Source organism: Mustela nivalis (assembly GCF_964662115.1).
Source record: "Mustela nivalis genome assembly, chromosome: 4".
In the NCBI taxonomy this organism is placed as follows: domain Eukaryota; kingdom Metazoa; phylum Chordata; class Mammalia; order Carnivora; family Mustelidae; genus Mustela; species Mustela nivalis.
Genome location: NC_139023.1, coordinates 148636473 through 148657605, shown reverse-complemented (window position 1 = coordinate 148657605; position 21133 = coordinate 148636473). Strand labels below are relative to the sequence as shown.

The 21133-nt window shown below is 43.5% G+C and overlaps 1 protein-coding gene across 3 annotated transcripts in view; it reads left to right on the top strand.

The window, feature by feature from the left end:
* The window catches only part of NUGGC (nuclear GTPase, germinal center associated), a 53351-nt gene extending 32994 nt beyond the window's left edge, over positions 1-20357 (top strand). For 2 of the 3 annotated variants that reach the window (XM_082728464.1, XM_082728465.1), the window contains exons 12-19: positions 722-855; positions 5355-5519; positions 8728-8885; positions 10601-10739; positions 12042-12150; positions 12867-13003; positions 15278-15368; positions 20114-20357. In XM_082728464.1, coding sequence (XP_082584590.1) covers positions 722-855; positions 5355-5519; positions 8728-8885; positions 10601-10739; positions 12042-12150; positions 12867-13003; positions 15278-15368; positions 20114-20253 — 1073 coding nt within the window. In that variant the 3' untranslated portion in view covers positions 20254-20357. Of the gene's footprint in view, positions 1-721; positions 856-5354; positions 5520-8727; positions 8886-10600; positions 10740-12041; positions 12151-12814; positions 13004-15277; positions 15369-20113 lie in introns of all 3 variants that reach the window. The other variant, XR_014311100.1, reaches the window with a different exon arrangement.
* Positions 20358-21133: the final 776 nt, after the last annotated feature.

Sequence of the window (21133 nt, the reverse complement as noted above, 5' to 3'; positions counted from 1 at the left end):
TTGACATTGTCCTGAGCTTAAAATGGCTTAAGATGTGCAGGCATTTTACCATACACGTCTGCGTGGGAGAGGAGGCAAAGGGGCAGAAAGTATAAAATGTTGCTAGAAATGGGGGAACTTCTTGAACAAGGATATAAAAGAAATAATCAGCATGGCATATGCAAGAAATGATACAGAAGCATTTCCATTTATGGGAATAATGGGGAGAAAAGTCGGATGACGCCTTTTATCTTCTGACTAACAAAAGGTTAGGGCTGAGATGAATTTCTAATCCAGAAATCCCATTCAGCAGAGATTCTCATCCTTCCTACAGCAAGCATGAGTGATTTTTGTGTTATGGGTTTTTTGATATAGATGGAAAAGTCTGGGGGAGGGAAGAGCTGAGACTCTGGGACTGTGAGCACCTTTGGTTCAATTCTTTGTGAGTAGCATTCCAGAGGGAAGTGCCAATGTTTCTAACCAGCCTGCACTTTTCTACTTAGTTGGACTTATACCACTGAATAAAAGTTAGTATTCATGATTGCTGATCTACCATTTATCATTGTTGATCCTAGACATAGAAAAAACATCCCCAGAAAAGTTGGTGGAGTGGGCAGTCATCCCACGTAGGACCTTAGCTGTAGTTAAGGCTGACTGCCATTCCGATCTGTTCATTTTTGTGAATTCTCTTTGCTGTGAACCCTGCCCTTTTCAAATTGTTTGTGCTGCCTGTGAATTCCAGAAATCCCCAGGTTAAGAGGCTATATCCGGAAAAGGCTCCTGGACAAGAAGAGGAGGATGGTGACCAAGTATGTGACTGAAGCCTTTGGTTTATTGCTCCTCACAGACAGTTTCAACTGCATGGAAAACCCGCCGGTATGGAAGAAACTTATTCTCTGCCTCCCAGCCTGGGCAAAACATTCCCTTTTACTGAGTTAGGAAAATAACTTCTGATATTTTTTTTTTCTTTTCATATCAAAGGAAGATACTAAGCTCAGAAAATCTAAAGAGAACAAAAAGATAATTCGAGGGTTACAATGGTGACATTTGAGTAAAAAATGAAGGAATGATATTTTGCCTGAGACAGATGGGTTGAGAGAGGAAAATGTAGAAATGATCAGCAGCTACTTTCACCTCTCCTGGGAACTTGAATAAGATGGAATGTGTTTAAGTGATAACAGAAGTGATTTGTTTCACCCTCGTAAAATACAATTCTTGGTTATCCTGCAGAAACATGGTTATGCATACGTCCAAAAATTTTTTCATCTTTCTATGGATTTCATTTATACTTAGCTGCTATCAGAATCTCAAACTCAGAGCAGCCTAGTACAATAATGTGAGAGGAAGGGAGCTAACAGGGACATTCAGCAAAGAGTTTAGGTATATATTTTCACAGTCTGGAATGGTGGCTGCTGAATGACCAGTTCCAAATTACTCTTCTCATGGGAATAGACAAATTTATCTCTTTGATAGATGATTTTTTAAAAAAGATTTTATTTATTTATTTGACAGACAGAGATCACAAGCAGGCAGAGAGGCAGGCGGAGAGGGAGAAAGGAGGAAGCAGGCTCCCCCCGCCGAGCAGAGAGCCCAATGCGGGGCTCGACCCCAGGACCCCGAGACCACGACCTGAGCTGAAGGCAGAGGCCCCAACCCACTGAGCCACCCAGCTGCCCTGATGATTTGTTGTTGTTGTTTTTTTTACCCTAAAATAAGATGGATTGGCTGCTAAGTTAGAGGCAAGGGAGAGTTTTGGAGAAAAATCTGTCATTCCATTCAATCACCAACTATACTGCTTCTTTGTGAGGCATTTACATTTGAATTGCATTTGAATATATAAATGGGCAGTCCTATTGTAAAACAGAACTCTGACCCACAGTCTGCAGTAACCTGCCTGGGAAACCAACTCCATATCTACAATAAACAGCTCAGGAGGGCGGCCTGCTGTAAGTTAGATTCATAGGGAATCAAACTGCTATCTCTAGTAACAATCCAAGTACCTAAGCAATAATGTTTGTAATAATCAGACCCAAATGGGCTGATGGTTACTAACTGACAGCTTCCCTAATTTCTTTTTAATTTACTTATTTTTTTCAGCGTAACAGTATTCATTGTTTTTGTACCACACCCAGTGCTCCATGCAATCCGTGCCCTCTCCAATACCCACCACCTGGTTCCCCCAACTTCCCACCCTCCACCCCTTCAAAACCCTCAGATTGTTTTTCAGAGTCCAGAGTCTCTCATGGTTCACCACCCCTGCCAATTTCCCTAATCTTTATTCCTGCTTCCAATCAGAGAAGTCAAACATGCACCCTAATGAATCACATAGGATCCTCACTTCTAGTTTGTTCACCCACAGCTCCCCTATGCCAGCGGCCTCTGATGAGGGCATATGATGCCTTCCCACTCCTCAGCCTGCCTTTGAATCTCTGCCAAACACAAGTGCTGATGGCTGACTCTCTTGCTCTAGCAAGCTCTGAATAAATAGCCTTCACATGTTCTCATTTGGTTGGTGTTTATTTCCACACTTGTTATCAACCATCAGATTTGTTCAACCAAATTGTCCAACTTTTTGTTATGCTGAACAAGGAGGGAGCAAAGAAAGTGGACCAGTAGGGCTCTCTGAGAGTTTAAGAGGCTGGTCCTGAGAATGTGGGAAAGGCCCTATGGCGTGGCCACGGGAGGCAGATAATGGAGACCTGACTTCAATGTGAAAAGTAAGACATGCCAACTGTAGATAGTCATCACAGTTTTGGTCAAATGTCTGCATTTTTAAAAATTCTATATAAAAATGACATACAGAACAAGGTTCCCTGTCTTTTTCACCATATTTCTTATTCTATGAGGGAAAAAGAAAAACAAAACAACAGCAACAAGTTGGATTTTCTAATCTAACTTTGTCCTCTGAAATAGCAGGGAAGTATTTGACCTTCTAACTTCCCGAAAATGTTCTTCAGGGTGAAAATTGCCTCTCTGCCCAGCGAAAGATTGCTTTTGGAAGTGTCGATGGAAAACAAATCAGATGTGGTACTGTGTGTGGTTGGTTTGTTTTATAAACACAAGGACAAGGCATTTTGCAATCAAACTGAGAAATGCCTGCCTTGGTCCTCTTCTCTGCTAAGGGGGAGGGGTGGGCAGCCTATGGAGGGACTCTGTGCCATCCTCCCTAGAGGCCAGGCTGTAGGTGGCAGAAAACACAGAGAAGGGGGCTGGTTGGCACTTCTGGGGTAGCCTTTCACATGAGCATCAGCCAGCATTTTTCCTCAAAATCCTTTGGCCTCAGATATTGGTCTCAGTCTTAGTTCATTGATGGAAAGTTGGAAGGCGAGAGTTTTGTCAGTTCCTTTGCATTCTGAAAAAATGCAGTGATTGGTCATTTTTTAAGATTATGACTCATACAAACAAAAAAAAAAGAGTCTGGGTAGTTAGTGATTCTAAATGAGTAGGGATCTAGTCATTCTTTTTATGAATCAGTAGGAAGCTGATTATGACATCTCAATGTCAAACGAACCCTGCATTTATTCATAGAGGCTGTAAGCTTTTCCTTTTCTTACTGTTCTTATATTCCCAGACTTGCTCCTACTTATCATTCCTTTGTTTAACAATGATCTATTGAGTATGAAACATTGTGAGAATCTTTCCTGTAGAGTTTCTTTTTCTTTTTTTTTTTCAAAAGATTTTATTTATTTATTTGATAAAGAGAGTGATCGCAAGAAGCACCGAGGCAGGCAGAGAGAGAGAGAGGGGGAAGGAGGCTCCCTGCTGAGCAGAGAGCCCAATGCAGGGTTCGATCCCAGGACCCTGAGATCATGACCTGAGCTGAAGGCAGAGGCTTAACCCACTGAGCCACCCAGGTACCCCACCCATAAAGTTTCTGTTGATGACATCTTTCTTATTTTCTTTTGACCCCAGTGAAATCACAAACTCAGAAGAATCCAAAGGGCACTCTGAAAGAAAAGTATGGCTTATGGAATTCTTACTAGTGGAAAAACTATGAGAATCTGTGGAATAGTCTCTATAAACTCTAATATTCACGTACTCTAAGTCTTGAGGACTATGGGAGTTTAAGGGTGTTTTTAAGAACATTCAGCCTCATTCACTCCAATGCAGTCAAGATCTAGAAAAGCTGTCATTTATATAAGGTCACATATCAATTTAGAGCGATTTCTGTCATCAGATTTAGAATAGAATTTAAAAGCTCACATTATCTATCAGTTTCTCTCTGGTCTTCATTCTCTCCAAAATGTTTACCCACGGCGCACTCTGTGCCATAACTCGGAATAAACAAACATGAATAACTCAGTCCGCAAGTTCCTAGTCCAGGGAAGGAGCTATGGAATGAGACAGACATAGCACAGCAAGAGGAGGGCTGTAATGCAGGGGTGTACAAGAATCAGTGACAGCACCGGAAAGAGAGCGTCAGATTCACTTGGTGAGGTCAGGGGAAGCATCGCACAGGGAGTGGGTTTTGAGTTTTGTCTGGAAGGATGGGAAAAGCATGTGCAAAAGTATGGAGTACAAAATGGAAGACACATTTGGGGCATAGTAGCAAGTTCAGGAGCAGCTACCCGGGGATGGGATGACGTTTTGGGCAAACAACTGGGGGTGCTGGAGAAGTTGGCTGCGTCCTGGCTGTGAGAGGCCCTTAAGTGCTGGGCTAAGTAGTGTGGCTTCCATCTGCTGTAGGCATTGTGGGGTCCCCAAGATTCTCACCCAGAGAACAGCACTACAGAGTTCCCAGTTTGAAATCAAGAGGTCAAGGCTCTCTCTCCCTTGTATTAATTGAGATCTTTTCCTCCTTGACTAGACTGTATTCTCCTTTGAAGAAAGGATGATGTCTTTATTATTGTGTCCTGTAGTTTTGTTCTTCAAAGTGTGATCCAGGGCCCAGAAGACTAGCATCACTTAGGAGCTTGCTAGAGTTACAGAATCTCTGGTCCTTGGATTTGAACAAATTCTACCAGTGATTTGTACACATGTTAAAGTTTGAGAAACGTGATCCTCAAAAACTGTTTTGTACATAAAGGCTGCTAAAGGATGTAGAATCAGTTGTCATTGAGAAAATGCGTTTTAACAGCAACTGGATTTTATTTTAGTTACTCCCTGAAATAGCCTAATGGATTAGATACCTAAAGTAAGTTGCAGGAGGAATATATATACATATATATATATATTTATATGTGTGCTCCAACTCACAAAGCTTAAGGAGGTCTCTCCACTGAGGGATGCTTTATTGGGGGGAAAGAAGTCAACTAAGGATGGTTAGCTCAAACTAAATCTTGTGTTGGTGGGCAAGCATAAAGGAAGCAAAGTTTGAAGAGAAAGTGCCCTTAGGGAGGGGATGGCCTCATGCTTCTTATGGCCCTTGTCCCTAGAATGAATACTTGCACATGAGTGGCCTGCGGAGATTTGTGGAAGAAAAGATACAGCTGCTGGAGAAGGCCATTGACCAGTGCTTTGCCCACATAGAGCAGCCTCTGCAAGAAGGAGTCCGAAATGCCAGGACTTCCTACCGACGGATCCTTGGGGCATGCCTGGTGGTGAGTGAGCCTCTCCAGGGAGGACCTGTGTTATTCAATGACATTCACCTTATCTCCAAGCTCTTTTTGCACTATTCCATGGCTTCTGAAGGATAAAGATATAAGTGCCAGGTTGTATTTATTTAAGGCTAACTGTTGAAAAAAGAGGCTTCTCATATCAGTTTTCTAGGGCTGCTATAACATAAAATACCATTGACTGGGTCATTTAAAGGGCAGACATTTCTTCTCACAGTTGTGAAGGTTAGAAGCCCAAGATCAAGGCAGTGTAACGTTGGTTTCTCCTGGGGCTTCTCTTTTTGGCTTGAACATGGCCATCTTCTCGCTGTGTCCTCCCATTGTCTTTTCTCTGTGTGTAATCCCTGGAGTCTCTCCCTCTCTTATAAGGATACCACTTATACCTTCACTTAGACCCCCCCCCCCCCAAAGGCCCTGTCTTCAAACATAGTCACATCTGGGCTCAGAGCTTCAACAGGTCAAGTCAGAGGAATACAGGTCACTCCATGACACCAGTTAAGAGTAAGGAGTGATTAACAACACTGCTCATGTGACAAGGACAGTGCAGAAGTCTCTAGACCTGGGAGTAGTGCATAGATTGTATGTTGTTGCCATTGTTGTGATATGAGTTGGAGAGTTAGAACGTTGGCAGTGAGAAGGTGGTGTGTAATGGAGCTCTACATTTCCGTGGGCTGAAGGAATAAAGCAGTGGGAATGATCGTGGGGTCCCTGGAGAGGACTGTTAGAGTTTTGACACAGGAGAATGAGAGACAAGAATGCCTTCCCTATGGCTGTCCGGGGGCTGAATGTCCATGAATATAGTATGTGCACACGCACTCCCTCATGCATCCAGCCAACGTGGATGAAATGCTTACTCTGGTGCCAGATACTGTACATTACTTGATTCCATCCTCACAGCAATTCTGGATGCTAAACACTCTTATTATTGTTTAATTTTACGGACTTACAGAGGCCGAACAACTCTCTGTGGCCTCATATGGCATCCACGTCTACCACAGGCCCATCTGTCTTCTGAGCCCAGATGCCCAACCCCCACACGTGCCTGTTGCACCCCCTAAATGTGCTCGGCAAACTATGGCATCTACTTGTAATGGCTGACCAGTTACGTCGTTTCAAATGTGTCAGTCCCCATAAAAGTACGAAATTTGATCCACAGATAGCCAGTGTCACCTGGCCAGCTCTGTAGCAGGCCACCCTGGGAGCAGATCCTCCAGCCCCATTCAGGTGACTGTACCCCCAGCCAACGCCGGATGGAGCCTCACTGAGGAGCCCTGAGCCAGCACCAGCCAGCTGGGGGTAGAGTCAGCCTGGGCATGTAGACTTTCCACCCCTCCCTCCCTCAACTTGGCCACATAAGAATGGCTTTGGGCCTGGAACACTTCCTTATGGAGAGATAAAAGAGCCTTTAGCCTGTACGGGGCTTATCGCCTTGCTTGGGAATATTGTTCTCTGCTTTATGCTCAGTGAATACTTCTTTGTTCTGCTTGGTATAGGCATCCAAGGCCCTTGGGCAAGCTCCCAGTTGTCTGTATCTCAGATTCTGTGGGGGAAAGCTTGGGTCTTGGTACTGCACACAATGTGGGATGTGTGCAGGACTGTCACCCACAGTGGCTGTGGCATGGGTCTGCTGGCCATAAGGGACCCATGCATAAGGCTGGATCGTGTGCATACATTTCTCCTCTTGCTGTCAGTAAACGCTGTACCACTTGAGCCTAGTGTACAGAATGTCTGTTCTCCGTGACCTTGAATCATGCCCTCATCTCTTCTCTAGGTGGCCTTTATCTGCCTTTTGACCTTAGCTTCACAGCTTGGCTATCTTGTGAATCGTGAAACAGCCAAACCATATCTGAATTCCTGACCTACAAAACTAGTGAGCGATACTCAATAAATGTTTTTTGTTGTTTTAAGCCATTAGGTTTGGGGTAACTTGTTTCATAGCAATAGATAAGTAAGTCACTCTGGTGGAGAATGGCTTCTGTATGATGCTGAAAGATCCCAGATCATCCAAAGTGAGTAAAAGCATTCTGAGAAGGTGAAGACACAAAGTGGAGACCATTCCTTTCATCTCCATGAAAAAAAGGAGCGGTTCAGCCATCCCCAGACCTTCACAGGATGTTGTCCCATGAACTGTCTCGTCTCATCAGTTCTGTAAAGGCATTTTTCTTGGTGACTCCAAACATGTCTGAGGTGTCTTTGATAGGCCACTTTCCTTTATGGTCAGAAATTTGGGCAAACATTTATATGCTGACGTCATATTGCTATATAATATAGTAAAATAACCTAAAATGTGTAATAATAAGAGAGTGGTAAAATGAATTAGGTTATAGCTATATGATATTATATTTTGTGGATATTGAAGTAATTTTCAAAAATATTTGCAATGAATTGAGGAAATGTCCTTACTATAATACTAAGTGAAAAGGACAGAATATTAAAACATACATACGGTATGATGCTAGTCATAGCATGGGACATATCCTTGCACTTGAAACAGAGTTCCTTAAAGCATGTATCATTGATCACAAGAACCTCTACTGAAATTTTGGTCTGTGCAAATGTATTTTTATTCTTTTTACTAGGGATCACCATCTGGTAGTTTTATCAATATCTCTTGTGGCTCTCACTTCATCATATATTTTTTGCCTCTGATTTGTGAATTTATTTCTCTGGGAAAAAATATGAAGATTCAGAAATCAAATTACATTTCATTAGACATTTAACAAAGAGTACCAAAAAAAAAAAAAAAAAACAAAACACCTGGGTTACGCTTGGAAAATGTGAAACCTATATCCCTGGTAGAGTCATAGCACATTTTCATTTAAAAATTGTTCCTTTAACAACTGTTCATCAAGTACTACTTACACTGTGGCCAGATGGTGAGTACATCAGGCTGGATACGATGCCGTGCCTTTTCCCAACATGCTGGTGTTTGGGCAGAGAAGCCCGATGAGTAAACAGACAATTATAAACTGTATGAGGAGGTGGGGATCAAAGAAGCATAGGGCGCTCTGGAACTCAAGACATGACTGCTATGCCCTCCGCCTAGCTTAAGCCTATGTTAAAAGATCCTGTTGTCGTACTCTTCCCTGTGATTCTTGGTCATAGGCTTTGGCCAAAGGCAATCTGATTCTGATCCCATGGCATTCTAGTGAACCTGTACTAACTCAACTAACTCTATTGTTTAATTACCTAGAGGAGTAGAGGAAACCAGGGCTTTCACCAGACTCTGAAAGCTGTTTGCCTGAAAAATGGCGTCTATGCCTCCAGGACCCTCGCAAGAATAGATCTGAATGAAGCCATCACTCAGCCCATCTATGACCAGATTGACCCCGTTTTTGGAGGCATTTTTAGGTAAAGGATTCTTTCTCTTGCTCCTTCACGAACAAACAACTGAAGAGCACTGGGCCAGAGTCTCATCGTTAGAAGAATTTGTGCTTTGGATCTGGAAGTGTAAAGAGTAGCTTGCAACCGGAGGAGGAGAGCTTAGGGTCTGGCAAAACACAAAAGCCTTCTTGGTTGAGTTTCCTTCATTTCTCACGGTGACCTGGAGTGCAGACAGAGTTGTTGCTTTCAGACTAATATTATGATTTCCAGTATTTTTCAAATATCTCATACAAGCAGCAAGAGATATATTTTCTTGTGGATCCCAGCCCCGGGCAGGTTATTTTGGTTGGAGAGTGTGGAGTTAAAGCAAACACACGGCCTTTATAAATTTTCCCGAATGCAAAAAGGCAAAGAGGCTGACCGATGACTCTGTTTGTTTTTGACATACCACGTGCTTGCTCCCTTACTAGCTGTGTGAGCTTCACAGTGCCTGTTCCTTCCTTGACCTTCAGTCCTTTTCTCCATCAACAGAAGCAGACTGTCCTCATCCCCCAGTGCAGGAGCCTGCGCCCAGTCCCCCTCCTTCGCCTCTGGCATTTCGCCACCTGCTCCTACTCAAACCATTCTTCCTTTGCTGGATTCTTACTCATGTTCCCCTGCCCTGCCCCCATCTTCCTTTAAACTCCTTTGGGCTCATGCCATCTGTCTCCCCTATCCTGTTTACAGGTCTATAGCAAAAACTCCAAATTCCTTAGAACAGCATTCAAAGGGCAGGCATCTGGGTGGCTCAGGCAAGTGTCTGGACTCTTGATTTCAGTTCAGGTTGTGATCTCAGGATTCTGGGATCGAGCCCCATGTTTGGCTCTATGCACAGTGGGGAATCTGTTTGGGATTCTCTCTCTCTCTCTCTGTGCCTCTCCTGCAGCTCTCTTTTTCTCAAATAAATAAAATCTTTAAAAAAAGATGCAATTCAAGACATTCTACCTGCCTCCAGCTGGCCTTTCCTCCCTCCGCCCACCCTGTTGCTCAGTGCCCGCTCCCGGCTCCAACCAGCCTGGAGGGTTGCAGAGAGCAACTGACAGGTGTGAGGACCTGTGCTAAGCACTGTGCATGCATGATCTCATTAGATCTCTCAATGGCCCTCCCAAGTAGCTTCTGGCCATTTACAAGGGACAAGCTGAGATTCAGAGGACTTGATGTAGCTTTTCCAGGGTCACTCGGCTCAGGGGTAGAGAGCCAGGATTTTAAACCTATGCCCTCTCCTTTATAACCAACTGTTTCTTATTCTTGGGAGATTCTGAAATTTCGTTCATTGTGTTGTCCCCACAGGAAATAACTCCTCCTCCTTTTTACTTTCCCAAATCTTCCACATCTCTGAAGTCTCTCCCTTTCAAGAGGAAACCCCCTGGCAGTGGGGAGACTGACTTTTGAGGTTGAACAGATCAGTGTCCAAAGTCTGGCTCTGTCACTTACTAGCCATTTGTCTGGGCACACATCAGCAATCGTCTGTGAACCTCAGTTTTCTTGTCTGTAAAATGGGCATCACTACACTGGTTTCATAGGCTTTGATGTCCAGGACCTGGCCCGGCACAGTGCCTGGCACATGGTAGGAACTCCATAATTATTGGTTCTCATCCCCCTGGCTTAAAAGCGAATGGAAGGGGACCAGCTAGTTCCTTCTTTGTTTTAGCCCCACAGTAGCCACTGTTGTTCCTTAACATTTTATTTTGTTTCTTCTATAGAGCTGGAATGCCCACTGGTTCCACTTTGCTGCCTCACATAGAAGCTTTTAAGCACTCCCTGCAGGAGAAAATGATGGAAATTGGAGTAAGAAATGGCTGGAAATATGAATGCTACAAAAAAAGTTTCCTGATCCAGGAGGTGTGATTGTCGTAACGGGGAGAGGGCAGGGAGGTTGGGCAGTGCTTTCTTTCCAGCAGGAGTTTGAACAAGTTATGGGCCTCTCCCCCCTTGTTCCCCTGGAGTGTCCAGGTCTGGGCATGTCTCACAGCAGGTGGTCTGGGGCACAAAGCACAGTGGGATGGGGTGGGGAAGAGCAGCCCTGAGACTGCCATGGGGGGTGGGGGTGGGACACTGGGTGGGCTCTGTGCCTTTTCGAGGCAACCAGCAGGGAATGCTGAGGTTGGAAAGGAGACTCAGTGTCTAGGAAGAATCTCCAAAGAATCCTAAGATGTACAAACACTAGAATGCACCTGTAACACTTTCACTAACCTTCTATCATTTTTGCCAAAATTATGAAGTATTATCCAAAGCAGGGATAACTTGAAAGACATGTCATTTTTCTTGCAGATCATTTAAAAATTCTGAGTAGCCAAGATTCTTCTATGTGACCCATTTTCCTTTAGGCTGTCTTAGTCTCTTCAGGCTGCTGTAACAAAATAGCATAAGCTAGGTAGGTTATAAATAACAGAAATGTATTCCTCACAGGAAGCTGGAGGTGCAAGGCCAAGGTTCAGGCAGATTTGGTGCCTGGTGAGAGTCCACTTCCCAGTTCATAGATGACTGTCTTTTCACTGTCACTTCACATCGTGGAAGGGACAGAGGAATTTGCTAGAATCTCTTCTGTAAAGAGGATAGTCCCAATCCTGGGGGCTCTGTCCTTATGACCTCATCATGTCCCAAAGGCCCCACCTCTCATGCCATCACCTTGAGGATCAGGATTTTAATACATGAAAGTTGGGTGACACAGATATTAGGCCCATAGCACAGGCCCAGCCCAAATGACATGGCAACGCTAGAGAACGGTCCCTTGCCTCCCCCTTAAGACAAAGCTCCTGCCTATGAGAAGCTCACAACCTAGTGGAGGAAACGCCATGTGGACGGCCAAGCATAATAGAAGGCGGAGGGGAAAGGTGACCACACGTGGGAGCCCCTGACCTGCTTCTGTGGAAGGATTTGGCACCAATGGCCTTTTTTTTTTTTTTTTAAAGTATTTCTTTCTTTTTTTTTTTTAATTGATTTGTTTATTCTCAGAAAAACAGTATTCATTATTTTTTCACCACACCCAGTGCTCCATGCAATCCGTGCCCTCTATAATACCCACCACCTGGTACCCCGACCTCCCACCCCCCCCCACCCCCGCCACTTCAAACCCCTCAGATTGTTTTTCAGAGTCCATAGTCTCTCATGATTCAATGGCCTTTTGTTAATGCGGATTCGCAGATAAGCGCCATCCTGGGAGGCCTAGAGGATTACATCCTCAGAAAGAAGAGGAGGATCTATGAATCTCTCACCACTTCTGTTCAGAATGACCTGAAGCCCTGTTATGAAGGTAGGGGCTCCAGAGGGCAACCCATCCACTCCCTCTGGGGTCTTTCTCTCAGCTTCTTCGGCGGCGTCTTCTTCTGCTTTCCCCCTCAAAGCATTTGCTCTCCTGTATCCTTAGTCCTTCTCAGACACTTATTCCATGAACTGAAAACCAAATAATGGCAAGGGTGTGGGGAGAGGTGATGCATGAGTCATTTTTTATCTGTGTGTTTCCAGTGCTTTCTGACCACCCTTTCTTTGTCAATTTGTCTTGCTTCTCCTGTCCTTGCTGCATCTCCGCTAACTAAACTATAAAACCCCTTATCCAATTCTCATTCTTATGCCCCTAAACTATTTGTAAACCCTTTTTCCAACTCCTTCTCATTTTGGCCGTCCCATTGATTTTTCTGCTGGGGGGGCATTGGAATTTTGTAAACTACTGCTTAATTCATTTATTAGATTTTCTGAATGATAGTTACCTAAATGTGGAGAGTGTTGATCTTTTTCTACCATGCGATTATTAAACAATTTCCACTGTGTGGAAAATGGTGCTGCATATATGAATACATGTGTGTATGCATGTGTCTGTGTATGTGTGTATGCATGTGTGTGTATGTGTGGATGTAGACCTCTGTCCACTCTGTGTATATATATTTTTTGTTTGCTTACCTTTCTTTTTGATGCTGAAGATGTCTGAGCAAGTTCTTGCTGTGGCGTGACCATGGCTATCATTTTTGCCAGAGGCAGCTCAGATCACTGGCAAAAAAGCCTGTGAGAGGATGAAAGATGTCCTCAGAAGAGGGGTGGAGCGGCAGGTGGCCGAGGGCATGTTTGAAAGGGCTCAAGAAAGGATGCGGCACCAATTTCAGCTACTGAAGGTATGATACATTCATAGTCTGAACTCCAGTCAGGCCCCTTGGGGGAGTCAAAGAAGAGATACAGAAATGGGAGACATAGGGCGCCTGGGTGGCTCAGTGGGTTAAGCCGCTGCCTTCAGCTCAGGTCATGATCTCAGAGTCCTGGGATCGAGTCCCACATCGGGCTCTCTGCTCAGCGGGGAGCCTGCTTCCCTCTCTCTCTCTCTACCTGCCTCTCTACCTACCTGTGATCTCGCTCTGTCAAATAAATAAAATCTTAAAAAAAAAAAAAGAAAGAAATGGGAGACATAGTAAGTCATTCAGGCCCATGTAGAGCCGATGGCTTCTGCAGGGCGGGGGGTGAAGGGAGGTGGATTTCGTGCCCATGACACCAAAAAAGAAGACCAGCTGGCGCTGCACATTGTCCCTTCACTGTGCCCAAATGCACAGGATCTCTGTGGGGTGTGACTTCAGAAACGCAGCCCCTCTGGCTCTCTCTCACACACTTCCTCTTTACTGGGTCATCAGTAGAACAACTGTGATACCAGATGGGGGTCCTTACCTCTTGACGTACATGAGCTCATTTAACCCCCCAGCAATCCTGTGAGGTAGGGACTATTGTTGTTCCCATTTTACAGGTAAGAAGACTGAGGCAGAGAGAGAGGGAGATGTAACGACAGGCCCCATAGCTATGAAGTTGCAGCACTAGGATCTGGGACTAGATAACCTGGTTCCAGGGTCTCCCACAATAGCTAATCTCCAGGCAGATTTTTCCTTTTTTAAAGAGGGAAATGTCTGGTCTGCATAACATATCAATCAATCAATCAATCAATGCCAATAAACTATTATAGGTCAGTCAGGTATGACACCGAGCAGAGAATCTTGGTTTGATTCTGTTTATCTCAGAAAACAGTTCCTGAAACTTTCCTTGAAACTAAAGCATCTATCAAGTACCCTTGGGTCATTGTGTCTGAGTTCTGGTTTTCTTTGCAGACTATAACCTTCCCAAGTAATATAAGTTCTTCGTTTTTGTTCAAGCCACTGTTGGCCCCTCCTGGCCATGTGAGTTTCCATGGTCTCCTGCCTCGGTTGGGTCTTAGTTGACCCTCTCCTAAATAGCTAAGGAACCTGGCTAGTTGTTTTTTCCATTCACCTCTGAACCAACCTACGTCCTCAAATGTTTCCACCCCGCTTCTGCTCAGCCCTGTGCCCCTGTCCCCCACCCCAATGTACTTTTGGAAAAATACCTTTCTCCACAATATGAAGCATATCATTTCTCTTGGAGTAGGCTAAGAGGCATCTCATTTGCCAGTAGCAGTTTACTCTCTGTCATTTAACATATTATCACAGTCTACAAACACATGCAGAAAATTGGCTAAACCCTACAGCATGTGGTCCTCATTGGGTGTATAGAAATTGGCCCCGAAGGAACTCCCCCAAAACAACTCCACTAAAAAAAAAAAATAGTGATTTGTACTTTCACCATGTACAAACGCATCTTAAATGACAGAATGTAGAAAGTTGAAACTGGGCAAGGCCACAGAGCATCCCCATTCCCTGATCTTATGGACAAGGGGGCTGAAGCCCAGACGGCCTACATTACTAGCTCAAGGCTCACAGCTAGACCTGAGACTAGAGCTTAGGGTTCTTGGCCTGATGTGTTGAAGAAAAAAAAGCAAGAGTGAGGAGATCCAGCCTTAAAATGAGGCTGTGTGAGGCTAAAGGGAAGAGTCAGGTATTTTTCAAAGGTAGTCAAGAAATGGTTAGAAGAGGGAAAAGGGTTTTCATTGGTTGCAGGACTGAAATAAGAAAAAAGACATTTCTTAGGCAGCCTGGACAGAGCATCAGGAATGTCAAGCGTGGTATGTTGCACAAAGCAGGTACTCAGTAAACATATATCCAGTGACCGAATGAGCAAAATGTTGGTGGTTAGTGACCAGCACTTTCCCTCTTTTTCCATCTCTGTAAATGCTGTTCTCTCCCCCTCCCTCTACCTCCATGAAGCCTCGTTAGCTCCTGACTCAGGCTGGGCAGCACCAGAGGTCCAATCCCTTGTAAGTCTTGATAGGCAGGAAAGGAGATGCTGAGATGAGTGGAACCCCCAAAAACGTTGTCCTGATGACTCCTGAGCCATTCGCTGTGTGCTAAGGTGGCCCACCCTTGGAATTGACTTTGATTTTAGCAACCCCAGTCTATACACTCTCTGGTTGCAGGATTAGGTGGGTTCCCTTTCATAATCCGAACTTTCCCTTGGGCTGTGCCATCCTAACAGAATGACCATGTTTTGTTGTACAGAATGGAATCACGGAGAAAGTGAAGGGCAGTATCGCCACCATGCTGACTCTCGCTTCATCCCAGGGGGATGGTCTCTACAAGGAGCTTGCAGGTGAATACATAAAACTTTTGCACAAGCGGTGACCTTGAAGACACCCCCTAGCGGTGGTTGCCCTTTGCAGGATTTAAAGAAGTCAAGTTAGGATGAATTTCCAGGGTATGGGATGGAGAAGTTCATGGGTGCCCCACTCTTTGTGGAGCACCCACTTGAGACCACACATTATACTCAGGCTTTGTGTGCAACATCTCATAACGTTCTCATATTAGCCCTCAGAGGGAGATGGTAATGCTCCATTTTGCACATGCAGAAACAGAGACTCAGATTAGATAATGTGCCCAAGGATGCATAGCTGGAAAGTGGCTCTGCCACCTCCATACACCCATTCTTTGAAGTAGATGGCTTCTCATGAAAAGGCTCACTTACTGGTGGTGGTAGAGAAAGGTTTCTCTTCATCTCCCAGGAGACTGGGGATGCATGACCAGCTGCCTATGCCTTGTTGCATGTAATCAAATCTCCTCCTTGCCATGTGCTCCAACAGACCTCCTGGTATAAACTGGAGAGGGTAAACTAGTACAAAAGCAATTGGGGAATTTCTAGCAAAATTAAAAATTCACATATCCTTTGGCCCAGCAATCCTACTTCTGGGATTTTATCCCATGGTATCCTCATACATGTGCAGAATGGCATGTAGACGAAGTTATTCAGGGCAGCGTTGCTTATGATGTCAAACATTGGAAAATTCAAATATCCATCAGGAGAGCACTGGTTGACTTAGGTAACACAACAAGTGGAGGACCGTGCAATTGCTAGAAAGAAGAAAGTGGCTTTTTAAAAAATGCAGAGTAGCAGTATGAAACAATCTCCAAAATATATGGTAAAGTGAAAAAAGGCAAAGTGAAAAACTGTGTGTAATATGTTGCCATCTGTGAGGGAAGAAAAGGAAACACATATGTATAGGCATAAAAATTGCCTGAGATACACAAGAAACAGGCCACACTGGCTATCTACAAGGAGAGGAACCAGGAGCCTGGAGGACAGGGAAGGTGGGAAATTTATTTTGCAATCTGTATGTTTTGTGTCTTTTTAAAAATATTTTTATTCTTTTAAAGATTTATTAATTTATTTTAGAAAGAGAGAGAGCATGCATGTATTAGCATGATAGTGGCAGGGGGTAGGAGCAGAGGGAGAAGGAGAGAATCTCCTCCTCTTCTCCACAGTCTCCACTGAGTGTCGAGCCTGATGTGGGGCTCAATTCCACCACCCTGAAATCATGACCTTGAGCCCAAGTCAGGAGTTAGTCACTTTAACTAAGTCACCAAGGCACCCTTCTTTTGTGCCTTTTAAATTTTAAACTGTGGGCACAGTTGCCTGCTGGGGGAAAAAAAAAAATTGACCTGATGTCATTGCTGTATGTCATTGAGTATGTCACAGTGAAAGCTCTGGCACAGCAAAGGAAACAGTCAACGAAACAAAGAGGCAACCTACAGAATGGGAGAAGGTATTTGCCAATGATGCTAGAGACAAAGAGTGATATCCAAGATCTATAAAGAACTTCCCAAACTCCACGCCCAAAAACAAATAGTTAAGTCAAAAATGGGCAGAAGATGTGAGCAGACACTTCTCCAATGAAGACATACAAATGGCTAACAGACACATGAAAAAATGTTCACCATCATTAGCCATCAGGAAGACTCAATCAAAACCACATTGAGATACCACCTTACACCAGTTAGAATGGCCAAAATTGACAAGGCAAGAAACAAGAAGAAGCTGTGGAGAAAGGGGAACCCTCTTACACTGTTGCTGGGAATGCAAGTTGGTGCCGTCACTTTAGAAAACAGCGTGGAGCTTCCTCAAAAAATTTTTAAAAAGAGCTACCCTACAACTTGGCAATTTCATTACTGGGTATTTTCCCCAAAGATACAGGTGTAGGGAAAAGAAGGGCCATATGTGCCCCAATATTCATAACAGCAATGTCCATGATAGCCAAACTGTGGAAGGAGTCAAGATGTTCTTCAACAGATGAATGGATAAAGAAGATGTGGTCCATATGCACGGAATATTACTCAGCTATCCGAAGGGATGAATACCCAGCTTTTGCATCAACATGGACAGAACTAGAGAAGATTATGCTAAGTGAAATAAGTCAAGCAGAGAAAGTCAATTATCATATGGTTTCACTTATTTGGGGAACATAACGAATAGCATGGAGGACATTATGAGAAGAAAGGGAAAAATGAAGGGGTCAGTTGGAGGGGGAGACAAACCATGAGAGACTATAGACTCTGAGGGTTTTAGAGGGGTGGGGGGATGGGTTGGCTGGGTGATGGGTATTAAGGAGGGCACATATTGCATGGAGCATTGGGTATTATATATAAACAATGAATCATGGAACACTACATCAAAAACTAATGATGTACTCTATAGTGACTAACATAACAACAATAATAATAATAATAATAATAATAATAATAATAATAAAAGAAAGTGGTCAGAGCTATTTCCAGAGTAAAAGCCACAGCTGCTGCTTCTAAGCATCTATCTTACACTTCTCTCTTGCTCTGAAACTTACTACTCTCTGTCTCTGGTTGGTGAGAAACACATCTAACCTGTGCCCAATAGTCTCCCAGGAAGGTGATAAAATTCCCTTATACTATACTTTATTGAACTCTCTCATGACCTTCTGACTAGGCCTTCACAGGAAACTGTTTCAAGATTATAGTCATCCAGTTAAGTCTTCTTTAAAGAACTCCTGGGGCTCCTGGGTGGGTCAGTTGGTTAAGTGTCTGATTTTGGCTCAGGTCATGATCCCAGGGTCCTGGGATCAAACCCCTTGTTAAGTTTCCTGATTCATGGGGAGTCTGCTTCTCCCCCTCCCTCTGCCTCTCTCCCTGCTCTCTCACTCCCTCTCAAATAAATAAACAAATACAATATTTAAAAAAAGAATAAAGAACTCCTACTCGCCAAGTTCTTCAAACTGCCCAGGTCTCCCACAAAAAAAAAAAAAAAAAAAATGTTCCACTGAATTTGATGTAAATTGCTCCTGCCATAATTTAAGATCATTTCCCTTTCTTTCCACCAACGGCAGATATATACTATGTAGGGTGTACTGTGCCAGGAGCCAAAGAGGTCTATAAGAGTCCCTGCTCTGAGTCTTACCTGCTTGGTAAAACAAGATGTGTGATCATGTATATTAAAATAGAAGATAGTATGCATTCACTGCACAAGTGGTTATAATGACCTCCTAGGTATTGAGTAGTATTCTTGGTGTCGAGAATACTGCAGTGATCAAAAAAGACAAAAATCTCTGCCTTCATGGAGCTTCCAGCCCAGTGGGCAGAAGGTAGGCAATAAGCAGAACAATAAATAAAATATGTGACATGCGAAAGGTAGTAAATTCTATGGAGAAGAATAAAGCAGAGAAAGGGGAGAGGGAAGGCTGGGAGTGGGTAATCAAGGAAAGTCTCACTAGGAATGTGACATTTAAAAAAACCCAAAAACCTGACAGAGGGAACACAGTTGGCCACCAGATTATTCAGAAGACAGTGGTTATTCAGCACCAGGATCTTGGGTGAAGTTCCATATAATCTGGATCCTGGAGTAGAGCCTGAAAAGATAGGTTGGATTTATGAAGCAATGAGGAGAAGAGAGACTTTCCAGACTCAGGAGCAAGACAGATAGACTCAAGGTTCTAATACCCTTCTTGGTCATGAGTCTCATCACTGGCCAGGCTCAGGGCGGGTGAGTCTGGGTAATGATATGGAACATGTAGAGCCCAGGTGGACTGGAAAAGCATTCAGGAGCAATGCCAGAACCAACCCCAGGGCCAGTCTGAAGTGTCCCTCAAAGAGGACCATATTACTCTGAGTTCTCTAGAGAAACAGAACCAATAGGATATGAATATGTGTGGAGAGATAGATAGATAAGCAGATGGATAGATAGATTTCTTTTAAGAACTTGGCCCATATGAATATGAAGGTTTGCTTAGTCCAAAATCTGATGGGGGATGCCAACAGGCTAGACACACAGGAAAGACTTGATTGAGTTCAAGTACAAAGCAGTTTGCTGTAGAAGAAGGAAGAGCTAATGTTGCTGATGAAGTCCAAAGGTGGTCATCTGGAGAATTCCCTCTTGTTTGCAGGAGACCAACATTTGATATGGCTAGACCACCACCTAATTAGAGGAGACCCACCCATGTCGTGGAGGATGGTCTGCTTTACTCAAAGTCTGCTGATTTAAATGAATATCTTATTCAAAAATATGCTCACAGAAACTTCCAGAATAATGTTTGGCAAAATATCTGGGCACCATAGCCCGGACAAGATGACACCTAAAATTCACCATTGTAAGGATATAATTTCGTTGCCATTCATGAGGTGAAAACCCAAGAGGCCAAAACAGAGAAATTCACCTAGAATGAGAACTGCTGAGAGCAGAGGTCATAGGAAGGAGAGAGAAGCCTGGAGAGGACTTAGGGGAGGTTTATTGTGTGGTGGGGTTTGTATCTCCTTTCACCGAGCTCTTGCAAAGACTTAGTAAAGACCCAGTGATCTCCTGGATCTTTTTATGGGTAGGTTTGTGTTTCTTTGGAGGGTGACCCCTAGGCTGAGATGAGCATGAATGCCCAGTTTGATCAGGTTTTGAGTAAAAGAAATTGATCAGACTATCTGATCTCTAAGTTCCATCCCAGATATCACATTCTGGGACAAGTGATGAGATCCTCAGGAGATTTGTTTTCTGTGGACATTTCTGAAAAGGACACTAATTCCTGATGTATGCCTTTTGCTCTTCTGTAGATGTCAAAAGTGAATACAAGGAGATGGAAAAGCTACACAGAAGCCTGAAAGAGGTTGCTGAAAATGCGGTGCTGCGGAGAGGCATGCAAGATTTCCTTCTGAGAATGTCCCCAAGCAAAGCTGTTCCCCACAAAGCCTAAATTTAATTCTCAGGGCTTAGCACCAAGTAGATGAAAAATAAGCCTGGTGCCAAAGAACCAGAATCACTTCTGTTTTTAAAAATCTAATAAAGAACATCTTCCAATTGTTTGGCCTTTATATAGAATATAAAATGCAAAATATTGTTACTTCTGGCATCAGCTGACTGCTGAGAAACACCATTTCATTTTTATTCAATAGTAAAAAATAATCATCTTGAGTCCCTAACGGAGTTCTAAAATTTTACGGTCTAGAAACTCGTGCTTCAGCAAAGAAAAATACTAAACATTGAAAAATAAATATTATGGAAAAAGACATTGCATAAGAAAGCTATGGGGCCCCAATTCTATTTCCCATTTTAATACTAATGAGACTTTGGGGTAAGAAGGTAACAGGGTGCCATGGAAGCAACATGTGTTTTAGGGCAGACAGACAAGAAGAGACCTGGCTTTACCATTTCCCAGGGGTGTTATTGAAGATCAGTACTTCTCAAACATTTTAGTAAAAATTTATTGAGAAACCTAAAGAGTTTTTGTTAATGTGGATTGATATTTACTGTATTCATAGACCAATGGAACAGAGTAGAGAGCCCAGAGAGGGACCCTCAACTCTATGGTCAACTAATCTTCGACAAAGCAGAAAAAAATATACAGTGGAAAAAAGACAGTCTAGTCTCTTCAATAAATGGTGCTGGGAAAATTAGACAGCTATGTGTGGAAGAATGGAACTTGACCATTCTTTTACACCATACACAAAGATAAACTTGAAATTGATAAAAGACCTCAACGTGAGGCAGGAATCTATCAGAATCCTAGAGGAGAGCATAGGAGAACATAGCCTCTTTGACATCGGCCACAGCAACTTCTTTCAAGATATTTGCTG